Source organism: Zerene cesonia, chromosome 19, assembly GCF_012273895.1.
Source record: "Zerene cesonia ecotype Mississippi chromosome 19, Zerene_cesonia_1.1, whole genome shotgun sequence".
In the NCBI taxonomy this organism is placed as follows: domain Eukaryota; kingdom Metazoa; phylum Arthropoda; class Insecta; order Lepidoptera; family Pieridae; genus Zerene; species Zerene cesonia.
Genome location: NC_052120.1, coordinates 5,847,276 through 5,862,130, shown reverse-complemented (window position 1 = coordinate 5,862,130; position 14,855 = coordinate 5,847,276). Strand labels below are relative to the sequence as shown.

Genomic DNA, 14,855 nt, shown 5'->3' with positions numbered 1-14,855 from the left:
GCTTTTATCATAAATATTAGTTTTATTTAGCTATCACACGTTATTGTTATATAATGTTTGCATATCAATAGTTAGAATACAATATGTATATTTACCTTTATTCTACTTTGTAACAAATGAAATTCACCCGCAAAACCGCACCCCTGTAGAGCTCAAACAATGTTTTTAATTTTAAAAGCCATGGGCCACGTAACCGCAGCATACTTGCTGCAGAGTTTAAAATTAATTTGGTCGTTACTTTTCTTCACACGGTGTAGCCTTTAAAGGCTTTGTGGTTATTCGGTTCACAATAGGGATTGTTGCTTAATCCATGCCACTAAAACATTGTTGTTTTTTACAGAACGTGAAACTCGTTTAACGCTTAAAATATTTTTGTTTTTATTTAATAGTGATTTAACATTGTGATACATTATTATTTCAATAAATTAACTATAATTTATTATTCATAATACTGCGTACTCATTACCTTGATTTTGATAATGAACAAATGCTTGATATCTTTTAAGGTGATTAAAAAAACCAACCTTCTTTTATTGAAGAAATTTTGATTGAAAATTTAACGGCAAGTACAATGAGCTATTGAGATTATAAACATCAGAGGAGTAAGGAGGTCAAACAAAATCGCATTAACATTATGGGACCGTCAGTGTTTCTACAGCTGTGGTCTTTATATGGCTGCCTATCAATGCTTATTCTCTTCTTATTTCCTATCCCTAACAGGTTTGATGGTCAAGATTCTATATGTTTGCCAACGTATTTGCTTAAATACGAGTATGGCATGAAAAGGTATATTGGACTCTGTATTTCCGTATATATTTGTTTGTTATTTTCTGTGAAAAAAACTTTTTCTGTTTATAATTAAATTTGAAAAGCTACTAGAAATTATTACGTCTCATAAAAATTCAGTTTTTATTTTTATACTTTTCAATTAATATTATAGCATAGGAAAATAATACACAAAATAAAATATTGAAGCTTTTATTTACAAAATTACCAACATATAGTATCACTTTGGGAATTTGCAGTTTCACTTGCATAACACCATAAATATAACTAGTATAAAAACAATAGTGGTTACAATTCCTTGATAAATTATTCGTAATTAGATATATTTCTAAATTAGATAGTTAAAGTAGTAGTATGAAGGTATGAAGTAAAGAAATATGTTATTTCTATATGGTTTGTGACTAATGATTGTTATATTATATCGGAGACTGAAAACGTTCTGAAATTCTTAATTTGCCATTAAAAAAACACGTGTGTTAAAATTTCATAACATATTCATTCATAGCTTTTGGTTTGTGTTACTATTTAATATCACGTGAATAAATGTTTGATAATATATGTATAAGGCTGTATTTCTATCGCCTATACAACAACAACAGTTTGATTTATTATAAATCGTTTCGTAATTCAATTTAGCATATCCACATTTTATGTATCTGATATAGATAATGAAAAAGTAAAATTATACTATATAAGTTGCGATAAGTACGCCACTATACAAGAAAACAATAGTAATAGTCGAGAGTGAATAGACAGAGGCACATTTGATACTTAGTATGCTTATTATAGGACTTTGTATTTGGCTATTTAATTCAAAAATTATAGTATGTATTTCATAACTAGCTGTAAAAGATAATTAATATATGCATAATGCCATTGTCTCTTAATTTAAACTATAGTAAAACATATTTATCTGTTTAAATGAGCAGTTTAGGCCGTTGAATAAAAAAACAATATCAAATAACACAGTCTTTACACGTTGCCGTTTTCTCTTGCACTGCGTCATTTATGTTAGTATAAAACGTTGATGTTTGCATCAAAAGCTTTATATGGAACGAATTTACGAAAAGCTTTAAGCTTCCACGTTTCATGCTTAAAACATTACCGTAAATTATTGAAATAGAAATGAACTGATAGTTTAATTTGGCATTATGAACTATTACTACAAAGCGTAATATACATTTATTGTCACAGGTATGAGAATGAGAAGAAAATGACAAAAAATATCTGGGAAGTATTTTATTAATATAACCTAGTATGACACCCCATGCCGTGCCATGAGTTTCATATTAAACTTTATTTACAAATTCTTTTTACATATTTACCACGAAATAACAATGAATGAGATATTTTCTTATTGAATAGATATGTTTAATTTTAATAGTAAATAAAATATGAATTAATTAAACACCTAAGCGTGGTTCGTTGATAAAAATATAAGACACAGTTATGATGCCAGCTTGTAACTTATATATTCATATTAATTTATTAACAACAAAGGCATTCAAATATAATGAAAAATTTCAACCCATTCAGTCATTTTTGTTATACAAAGCATTAGTTCTACTTATTAATGCCATGATTAACATACAATATTTTTTAAATAAGTTTACACATTTTTTAATAATAATGTTTAAAGTATACTGGAAGACAAAGCAAATTAATAAAAAACATAATCCCCTGCAGTATTTAAACTGATGGGAAAAACTGTCATAATGCAATATGTTATAATGCTTATAAAAAATTCTTTATATTTATGATAAATATATACTATATTTACAAATACATAGATTATAATATAAGGGTGGAACGTTAACAACTGAAATTAATGAGGCGAGGGATTAAAGGCAATGCATTGAAATAATATACTGTAAATAATGAAAAGATTAACAGGCAATAGCTGGAATGTAATCGCTAATTATCAATTTAAACAATTAAATTAAATGTGAACTAAATATAGATATACCCAGTGAATCTGGCGAGATAACTGCTAATTTGAAGTTATAATATCGTGCGAGCGTTAACAATAATCGAATAATTTCGATTGTTATTGAAAAATAACAAAATTACACTGTCAAACAGAATACATTTAGCACGTCATTTGTACTTTCATTTCTGACTAGACGTTTGTAAATACACTAAACGTACGGTTTAAACTCTCTTAATTACGAGATTGTAAAAATAAACAAAAGTAAATCTTCAAAGTATTTTAGAGCTTAAACGAACTGGATGAATACAAAAAAATGTTTTATCTAGATTACGTGGAATTGAGGCGTAGAATAAAAACGTTACTTTCTCTTTCCCTTTTAACAGCAAAAACTTCACACACAGAGAAAAAATAAATTAAATGTTGGTCGATTATAGTTTTTCATTTTAAGGAAGCATTTGAAAGTTCACACGAGTACGAATAAAATATTTTATGTAATAATAATAGGTACACATAATTTCAAATACGATTTATTGTTATAGCTATAATTGATCCTTTTATGTACCTAGATATTCAGTTTATTACTATAGTTATATATGAAAACAAAGAAACTTATTTTAACATTTTTCGTTATCGTGCCTATATCTTCTGGTACTTCACTAAGGTTTATCCATCACATGATAATAGTACGTATTTCAAATACGAAAAAATTGATTACTGTTTATAAAATTTTTAAAACGAAAATTTAATTAATAAACCGAATATCTATAAAAATAACTAACGCAGATACATCGCTGTCGTACAGCCTCCGATAAAGATTTTTTGCTTAAAATAATGACATAATATCGATTATCGATTTGCATTTGCTGCATTTATACAAAGTTTGAATTATAATTATATATTCAACTAAGTAAAGTACATTTATTTTAAATGTACAAAACGCACTTGGCATCTTTAACGGCGACTGTACAATACAAAACATTTCGTATTAATATAATTTATTTGGCAATTGACGTCATCATTTATTCCGTTGATTGCTCATTAGTGTTCTAACCCTCTTGAGATTGGTAATAGTGATTTCATCGTTAGGTTTCAGTTGAAGAGCTCGTCTGTATGAAGTGGCGGCTGCAGTATACTTCCCATTGAGGTGCAGAATTGCGCCAAGGTTCGAGTGGTGTTCCGCATCCTGGAATTGCACGCGAATAGTCGATGCTTGAAGTTGTTGTTTCGATAAATGTATGTACAAGAACATTGTTACGTATAATACAATGGTATTAGTGGATTGTTTATTGTGGGATTATAATGATATCTTTGCGGGTTTTTTTTTTCTCTAGACGGTGAAACAATGCCAATTAATTGATATAAGTGGTATTATTGGAATGGAAGAGGTAAAATTGAATAGCTACGTCTATCTCACAATAGTCTGCATTAAGAGTAAATGAGAACGACGGTTTACTTATAATCTGTGATGAAGCTTATAGCGTTACGAATTGAAACCTTAGCCAATTTTGGTTAACTTGTAGAGCTTTTAAAATGTACACAATACATTGTTAACAATGCTTATATTTATATTTATAGCAAATGTAATTTATTAATTATGACTCCTTATTTTAAATCAATTAACCAATTTATTTTAAATATAGGTTGTTTTTTCATTGGAAAATGCAAAACTTAGTTTTTAAATTATCTTTAAATACAATTAATTTATAATAGAACGTTTAAAAATTAAATTGTATTCAAAGAGTTCAGCGCTCTAGTGCGTATGAACTTTTGAATAGAAATGTTACAATCATTTTTAGTAATAAAACACATGAATGTTAGCGACCGCTCGTTTGTTAGCTTCTATGCAAATTATTATTTGTTTGTTTTAATTATGTTATTGAATACAGGTTAAATATACATACACAGAAATAAGAAATTAACAAAACTAAACAGAACATCGCATCAAAAAAAGATCTACTGTAATATACGTTACACGTTAGAGAAATCAAGTACGTTTTTAAGATCTACTGAAAAGACACAGTTGCCTGAATAGTATACTATACACTACAGTTGCAGTGGAAATAAATGTTTAGTGTAGGAGTCTATATACGCACATTAGGATTAAGTTCCACAGCTTTAGCGTACCAACGTTCGGCCGACCGGCATTTCCTCGCGTCCCTGAGCGCACGCGCCGCGGACGCAGCGCGCGCGCTGTCAGTTGGCGCCAATCTAGCTGCAGTTACTAATTGCTCGGCTGACTCACGTAACCTTCGTTGTGATCTTAAAAACATGCCTAAAAGGGAATAAATAATGTAAATGTTTTACTTATAACCTTTTATTAATATGGGAAACCCCTAATATTTTAATCGAGAATTATATTATTCTACTTTCATTTACTATCATGTGGTGTAACATATTACATTATAATGTATTCAAGACTTACAAAGTCTGAAGCTAATATTCTTTGAACATACCAAATTGATCTCGTATCGATGGGTCATTAGGTGCTAAAGTTATTGCCTTTTTAAACCACATTTCTGCCTCCATACTCCGACTTGACTGCAAATAGAATATGATGTTACGTTTGATATGAAATTTGACAAGGTTACACGTAGAAAATGTTATTGTTAAAAAATAGCATCTATTTGTATAATCACTTACATTTCTAGCAACAATTTGAGCGAGGCTTAGGTGCGTAGCCGCGTGATCAGGTGCGAGAGCTAACGCAGACAAAACGCTGTGCTCAGCCTGGACCCACTGTTGCAATTGTACATAAATATCGCCCGCCATTGTTAGGACGTTCTATAAAAATAAAGTCAATCTAAAATAAGCCTTTCCAGTGAAATACAATATTTTAAATATTACTTGTTCAAACTGTTTTTACGAAATTGTAACCGCTTTATTTATATAGATTCGAAACCTGCATTAAATATCGTATAAAACACCGGTAATTAGATCAGACAATGAATAAAATGTGATCAGTGTAAAAGTTGTACATTGAATATTCAAGGAGAAATGTTGACCTGGCTGAATATAAGTGACATCGAGAAAATAAGTGCCAACGTACGTGTCGTGTCCAACCGACAATGGGCGCATTTGTGACGGGGAGTATTTGTAAAGCCTCTTTGTAGGATGTAAGAGCCTTGTGCCAGTGTCCCCTCTGTGAGTGTAAAGCAGCAAGCTGCACTAACGCGGACACGCGTGCCGCATCGTGCTCGCGCCGGTCACGTACGCGGATACCTTCCGCACGAGCGCCGGCCCGTAGCGCGCTAGCTGCCTCCGCTAATCTACCATCCGCCATCAGTGATGTGCCGAGATTCACGTATGCCACTGGAAAAATACTCGGTCAGTATTCCGTTACTGCTCCGTTCATTTTCATGAATTTATGACAGATGGCTGACAGTATCCCTTTAATATTATGTGACGAAATGTGTCCATTACGGATAACAAATCATTGATCCACATTATATTATATATTTCATAAAAAAATAAAAATTGATATAAAATCCTCTTTTCAAAATTAACGTAATAAACATTTTATTGCGTCTTAAATTATTGGATTTTTAAGGGATTTAATTTCACAAAACAGGTAACAAATAATTTGCGAAATAATATGATCTACAATAACCATATGGTTACCTTACGTTAAATGAATTATATACAAATTCAATATCCACTTACAAGCCATGGAAGGTCGAAAATAAATTGCCCTCTCGAAACTTTTGATAGCTTCTCCGTATCTCCTTTGATTTTGATGTAAAATTCCTCTGTAACAACATACGAAAATTCCTTTACTGTATAGGAATAAGCTAAATTCAATATGAAACTTACGAATCATTAAGGCAAAGATCACTGTTTATCGACAAATATACTCAAGAGGTAATTCGGTTTACTATTCTTTCATCTTATTACTTTTTGGCTACTCAATCTCAATTAGTGAATGCTAGTACGAACCCTCAGATTGAACCTAATAAAAAAAGTAATAACGTTTAAATAAGTCTACCGCCAAATTTATTTATTGTATAGTATTTGAACTTTTATTGAGATACATATTTGTTTTTTTTCCAAATAACTAAAAATGCTTGCATTAAATTCATTTTCTTCATCATCTTTCATCTCTAAACAGAACAATTTATTAGCAAACATCCGAAATTAAATTAACCTATAACACTTCAGAACAAAACAATATAATCGTTTAATCATCTTTACATAAAGCTTTCATTATTTTGGAAGCCGTTGAGAAACACGGAAAGTGAATGAAAGAATAAAAAGACGTGTAGACGCTTTGTCTCGAGTAGGCAATTCATCATAAGCATACCAATAATTCAGTTATGGATTCATGTACAATATGCCTCGCTTTGAACGAACGCGATGCTTAACGATGTTTATTTATCCTTTGATCCTCAATTACAATTGCTACGTCAAAGTGGGTCTTAAATTTAATACATCCTATCGCTTATATTTACTCAAATTGTTGCCCGTGGCTATAACCATACAGGTATGCTTTTGATTTATAATCTTCTCTTATCTTTTTCATAAAATACCCTTCGAATTTATAATACAGAAATTTCATTAATGATAATATGCTAATACTCATTAAAAATAATATGATTTGGACGTTCAAGTTCATAGCGTTAATTTTCTCTCTTAAACATATTCTGATAAATGTATCTAATTACATTAACTTTAACAATTTTTTGGTTAATTGAAATGATTTTAAATATCTACTAAATAACTTGAAAGAAGGTAAGCTATGAATTCTAACTCAAATATAATTAAATAGCTTTACCAATACGTGTATAATTATTTATAGCACTGTTAATAACACAAAACAAAAAACCTTTTGTATTCCCTGTTAGCGGAAGTAACAATATTAACAACAAAGCGATAACACGATTTATGTAAATGAATTTTATCGTAATATTACAACCGTTTTTGCTAATAATTCATGCACAACTACGTGGCATGTTCGAGAATGTTCCATCATATATCATCAGCGCTGAACGTCATTTCGTTGTCGAGTGAGATAAAAAACTAGCTTAATAATACATAGATGCGGCAGTGCAATATTGTTCACATGAATAATGCAGACTATGGGTCGAGCTCAACGTGGGCTCAGCGAACACTAATGAGAATCGTCCCACTCGGGCCATTGCACCCCGTCTACGCCAGCAATAATTTGTTCCTAATTCCCCTCTAATTACAATGACGTGCTTGATACAACGTTGTACTGTTCAATGTTACGGGAATAAAACTTTCGCCGATTTACGTGAGGCGGCGTAATGTACGCGCGGGAACGGCCTACTAGCATCGATGAATTCACATCGAAGCTTCCTGAAATCTAAGCATGCCTTCACCAGTTTATTGGTTTATAGTGAGTAGCTTTGTTCATTGGACAAGTAGCCATACAAAAAAATCTAATCCATTACAATAATGGATATGTCTTGTACAAAATATCTTCAAAAATTAAGGGACCGTTTATGTTTATATGTAAAAATCTCATAAACTTAGGGAAATATTCAATTAATTTCAATATGAAGGTAACGTGTGTCATAAGATAATAGCTTTGGAATAGCTGACACAGAGCAAAATTAACTAAAGCTTTAAAAGCGTTTACATGTTTATAGTCTGTATTTAAAAGCCATTTTATTATGAACACGGCAATCCATTTATTTACTTGTTTTTGTATAAAAATATTTATTATACTATAAATTACCACGTATTTTATGTTTATACATTTTGTTAACTAATTCACACTATTGTATGTAAATAGCATTGTGCGCAGCCTGTTAATAGTTAGAGTGAAAAAAATCACAACAAGATAGCTATAATAAATACATCATATAAAATTCAGAAAATAAAAAGTCTGCTCATTTCTTAGTTTATAGATCTTTTTCACTTTCTGATTTCAGTAAATAAAGTCAGATAAATATACAAGCAAATAATGACAAAATATAATGGGAATAAAGTAAAACGTTCTTTGTAACTTAAGATTCAGCACTGTGGTTGTAATATTTTAAAAATAATACAATCGCTTCACAGTGTTGTGCAATATCAATTTCATCTAGCTTTGAAGTCAGCCTTAGTTACAACTTAAAATGATTGAACGTAGCGCAATACGATTTGATACAAAGTAGTGAACTAGTGATCAAAAGTCCGCCTCAAACCGCAATAACAAAGTTCTCAACGATATTAATGGCGTCGCTGTAATATTTGTTTGATGCGGTATATTTGAATACAGCCGCTCGGATCAATTGAAAGTAATTTATGCAGTGAAAGCTCAAGAAGCTTCCGCCAGGCCTTGTCACGCGATTGCGACATTCCGCGATTCAGCCGAGGTGACAAATCGTAAATTGAATTAATGTTTACCTGCACACTCAAATTATATCCCACATTAACACAATCATAGTTTGTAATATTCCCCGCTGTACATTTGAATAATATAAAGTAATTTGATGGTTTCGCAGATACCTATCGTGATTTAGTATGCATTGTTTCTGGTTAATATATTAGCTCAACAAATACAAATTAATTGAACGCGAATATGAAATAAGTTTAATTGGCATTGATGTATTCCAACGGTGAACAGAGACTTTAGCAAGTTTCCTTAAATCCAGTTATATATCATATAACATTTTAAGCAGTCTTTTTCTTTCCAATGATAATGACTAGCAAACCAACCACTTACCAACTTAAATCAAAGCTTCTATTTCATTTTCAGGAGATATATGTATGTGTATATTATATATATTATACGTTGATAACACATTTAGGTAAAAAAATAAGTGGATTGCGGGATGGTATACGGTATCTTCTTATCATCATGTCTTTAGATATAGGTAGTATAAGTGAAAAAGCTAATTATAATAGTATAATAAGAAACAAGTATCAGTTATTTTCTACAAAGAAACACGAAGTTCCACTTCAGTTACAGAATTAATTCCAGTGCCAAAGGCGTTTCAGAGTTAATATAAAACCACATTATTGAATGTGACGTATTTGTATGGAGATAGGTGCAAACTCATTTTTATGTCAGATCTGACATTCTATTTACGTGTAAATGTGTTGTTTATCATAATAGAGTTTAGATTAAGGCATAAGATAGTGGGTTAACTAAGCAAAAACAAAACATGTACTTTGAATTGAAGTAATTAAAGTACCGTATTTATGATCTACTAACCAATACATAGGACAAAAACATATGTTAATTAGCAACACTCCACTATCCACGATCAAATTTGAACTAATTTATCACATTAATTGTGTACAACTCCTTGATAATTTTTCGTGAGTAAATTTATAAATATTTATTTGAGACATCATCGTAAATTATTAATATTCACAACGGTCACAGGTATTTTAAGCTACGATATCATAAGTGTGCTTTTGCTTTTCTCTTTAGACAATAATTTTTTAGGTTATTTTCATAAACATTATAAATTAACATATACATTATGTTGTGAAAAGCGAAGACGAAGAGAGAGAAGCCTGGACAATAGTTACCAAAGCGCAAACTGAGGTGGTATTCAAAAGATACAAACTTGCACCAATTAGCAGAGAATGAAATGATATACTTATTGTATATAATTTGACAATATATACGCCACACTACTGCGGTGCTATTAAATGCGAATGAGTAACAAAGTTCCGTTGAAATTGATTTACAGAGCGCAAAGACAACCTTCTCGAAAGCCGCTTTATTGCGACCAAAAACATGTTTGACTCCACCTGAACTTAATGTCATGAAAATTTATACCATTTCAACGTGTTATTGACGTGGGCGTCCTTAATTTCTTATTAACCTCAGTAATTTAGATAAAAGCTAGAAAGTATAAGGCGTTGTTTTGTTTCTTCATTTCTTGGGAAAAGTAATTTCGCTGTTTACAACTGACTTCAAAAAAGGAAGAGGTTATATATTTTTCTGTATTCATACGTTTTTATTGGATGAACCAATTTTTATGATTGTTTTAATATTCGAAAGCTGGTGCCTCCAATACGGTCGCATTTTAATTTGGTCTGGTTCTGAGAATTCGAAGTCAGTTTTGACTTGGTAAATAAAAAAAAACTGTTATAAGAAATCATTATTATTTACTAATGTTTGTATGATAAGTCGAGTTACATATCGATGGAGCATTTTTCCACATTTTTCAAAGTTCTTAAATTAGTTTCCTCCACTCCAAAATGCTTGTATATTTAGTACATAATATATTTATACACAACTAACATCCATACACGAACGACTATTCAGGGCTTGCGACAGACAATTAGATTATTTATATAATTGAAAATAATACGTACTAAAATAATCGGTTTGTTTACAAATATTCTTTTTAACGTATAATAAGTGTTATTGTTTTACATTCATTCTACGAGAAGACAAGAAACAATTACAACCTTGTAAATAATTAATAATATTTTCCTACTTGACGTAAAAAAATAAATGTAACTGATACTGAAAATTCACTAAAATTATGCAATCAGGAAAATGTAATGAATATTTCCCATAGCAACATGAACATTATCAAAATTTCGATAATGTTACACCACATACTGTCAAATGTTCAAAACCAAATTGTCAGTGTTCAAAACCAAATTGTTTCGCAAACAGGCGATATGCAAAATACCTCGCAAGTGTTGTCGCAAGTCTAGCTGTCGGGAATGTTAAATATGTGTGTGTGCAAACATGAGCTTAATCTACGCCTTATCTAAGGGACACGCTATGTTGTCCCAGAACGCCCGCCTTGGTTCACTTCTATGTATGTATCCCACATTGCTTCCATTTCGCAGTAATGGAAGCGGTGTGAAGTGAATTCGGATTTGCATTGGTGGAAATGGATTTTAACACACCATTTAGCACCTACAGCGTAGATAGTATCGTAAGCACGATTTATGAGCTAGAAATATTCTAATATTTGCTGTACAACTGTAGTATTAAATTCATATTCTGAGAACCCTTTACTCGAGCGAAACGGGTTGCCTATTACTTTCCGTTCCGGCTTTTTAATATGATATATATATTTTAGATAGTCGCTTTGAATTATGTGTATTTGCGATGCTTTCATTAAAATAAAATTTAAAATGCACTTTTTTTGTTAAAAAGCTACCTTATCGTACTTAACTTATATTATGTATGTATTTTAACTTGATTTCAACTGGCAAGTAACAAGTTTACCCTATTGTCATTAATTACGTGTAGAAAAATAAGGCGGCAAAAAAATGTACAATCATTTTAAATATAGAACTCGCATGATAAGAAAACCGTAATTATTGTTTGTATTATGTCAACTTTTTATGTCTAAACGTAGAAATATGATGAAGAGCGAATAAACACAATATTAAGCAATCTAATATAACTCATGAGTACTCAGCAATAAATTGGATGGCAATACGTACGTGCTCGAGTGATTGTGTCGCTACATTTGGAATCATCTTAGAACCGACATAATTTAATTCTTTTGCTGCTATTATTGCATTTTTGATCAATAAAAATGAGTGCATAATGAAAAATACGAGAATAATTTGTTTTTTTTTTAAGTTATTCATAATAAACAATGAATGATTGAAACAAATAACTTGTTGAGTTGAATAGAAATAGAATAGAAGTGTGTTTTAAAATTATTGAAGTTTATTTTCAGCTATTTTCCCTGCATTATCTCAGGGCCGTTGCTGACCTTTCACGTTGAAAACAGTTGTCGTTAATAATAGGATAATACAGTTATTGAAACAATCTCTACATCGTTTTTTCTCCAATAATCTTACCAACTGTACTGCAATCTACATTTTTTATACTTTATAAAAACAAACACAAGGAATGGTTGTTGAAAATATTTCGTCTTGCCGAAATGAGGTGTAGTCTATTCACATATATTGAAGTACCAATAGAAAAAGGGGCACGTGACTTAAAAAAAAAGTCAGAAGAGTAATTTATCTCGAAATGTATGTATGTATGTTACAACGCAATAAAAATCCGGAGTAGGAACGTACATACTCGTAAAATAAACAGAGAATCTATAAGAATTACTGATACGCGAACATTAAAATTGAAGCACATAAATATTCAGATAGCAATTCGTACGTCATAACAATGTTAATAAAATCCGTTCTTATTGCTATGGATGTAGTAACAATAACTCATCAACCAGCCGACACCAACTTACCCGAGCAAAAAATGTTTCATAGCTTTTTTTGGTGCAAAGTGAGGATTTTAAAATTGTACCTTAGCTTTCAGTTGATATTTAGGCGAGACATACCTGGAGCACAAATAATGTAGGTACATATTCGCTTTTGCGAAAAACCAAATATACATATTAGTATACAACCTATATATCTACGTCTATATGATAGAGATAAATGATAATCGATTAAAATAAAAAAGCAATAATTTTTATTGACTGTGGTATATTATGGAACTTTACTGTGTTAGGGGGCATCCATTAATTACATGAAGCAAGCAATGTAATTAATATCACTTAAACTCACGTTGGTAAGAGAAAGGGCCTGGCAAATATTACTTTTTTTTTGTTAAAAACCGGTAAAGTCAAAATTCATACATCCGACGATCATTCATCCGGCGCTTATACACCATACTAACATTTAAAAAAATCTAATCTAATATTGCGAGAGGACGCGAGCGGGATGAATCAAATTTCACCATTTTATTCCGTGGAAGGTACCACACCCCCACAGAAGACCGGCGCGGAATAGTAGCATGCTACTGTGTTTCTCTCAACCTTCCCAGTCCATTCTTTATTCCCATCGTCAATCTTTTGCCTATCCTTCGTCGTTGGTGATAGCTTAGTATCAGGCAACCACCAGCTCAATTACTTGCTATTACATTATATACATAATAAAACAAGAAAACAAATATATTATAATCTATTACTCCATATATTCTTTATATGGTCCAAAGACGATAACTAAAGTTATCATTTATTTTAATAAAATTGATGACATTTGCTTAAATTCACGTTCGTGACTGTGCGGCCAACCAGTTACAGGTCTACTGAGGTCTTTGGGGACATGCTACCCCGTAGTGCGCCCGTCTGTTACCTTCACAAGCGAACGTACGTGCGAGATGGCGTAAAATATGCTTTAATGACTGATGACTATGAATAAATTAAATAAGTCAAATTCAATTAATAGTTTCTTGAGAAAATGCAATTATTAACTTAAGATATGCTTTGTACGGGACGCCCAGCATTCAATGATTTATTTTCACTATCAAAACACTATCAAAATAAATTTATTTATTATCACTTGATAAAATAAACTTTGTTAACTTACATGTTGAAACGTATAATATATTCGCATATTTGAATTTCTAATGAACACGAAATCAGGGGCGAAAAACCAATAAGTAATAAAACGCCTCAACTCCCGTATTTGTAATTGTCTCCCCTTCGCTCGATTATACAGAGCGCATGTTATTAAAGATAATATCAGAGCATGCGCGCTACATGACCTTAATAGAATAAGATGGTAGAGATTTCAAACTCCATCGTATTTGAAACGTGGTCGGTTATCATGTTCATGCAGAAAGCAGGTTATATTAGGTATAAGTGACATGATACATGTATATTAGCATTACTAACACCCATCCATTTGGTAGGTTTGTGCGGGAACTGAATATCAAATAAGCTAAATCTGTGGCTGATACAATAATATTTGTACGTTATAAGATCGACGAAATATAGTGCTTTTTCGTCATGAATTTGTTATCATGACATATAAAATACATAATAAAATCGTGCGGTATTTGAAGCAGTCGTTAAAAATAGATCTCTAACTAACAATCCTACTTTATAGAGAATCGTTATGTTCTGATCTGTTATCAAAATAAATCTTTCAACGAGAATGTTGCTTCAATGTTTGAGTTATATTTCATGGACAATAATTCCACATGCTGTAATGATATATATGTATATATTTTATTTTTATTGTGGGAGTCGAGCACGCTTCGGCACGAATTGGGCCAGCTCGCACCGGGGAAGTACCACACCCCCACAGAAAACCGGCGTGAAATAATAGCTTGCTATTGTGTTTCGTACGGTGAGTGGGGGAGCCGGAGGCCCATATCCTTTTCCTTACCCATCCCAGTCCTTTCCTTTATTCCTCTCATCAATCCTTTCCTAATCCCTTCCCAATTAAAGTCGGCAATGCA

At 31.5% G+C, this 14,855-nt stretch overlaps 1 protein-coding gene across 1 annotated transcript in view; it reads right to left on the bottom strand.

Moving 5' to 3' along the window:
• Positions 1 to 972: 972 nt before the first annotated feature.
• LOC119834678 (protein O-mannosyl-transferase TMTC2-like) overlaps positions 973 to 14,855 on the bottom strand; it is a 71,505-nt gene continuing 57,622 nt past the window's right edge. Inside the window, exons 6-11 of the mRNA XM_038359115.1 lie at positions 6,377 to 6,462; positions 5,763 to 6,025; positions 5,357 to 5,497; positions 5,170 to 5,254; positions 4,810 to 4,988; positions 973 to 3,899 (exon numbers count right to left, since the gene is read on the bottom strand). Of these exons, the coding sequence (XP_038215043.1) occupies positions 3,732 to 3,899; positions 4,810 to 4,988; positions 5,170 to 5,254; positions 5,357 to 5,497; positions 5,763 to 6,025; positions 6,377 to 6,462 (922 nt within the window). The 3' untranslated portion in view covers positions 973 to 3,731. The remainder of the gene's footprint in view (positions 3,900 to 4,809; positions 4,989 to 5,169; positions 5,255 to 5,356; positions 5,498 to 5,762; positions 6,026 to 6,376; positions 6,463 to 14,855) is intronic.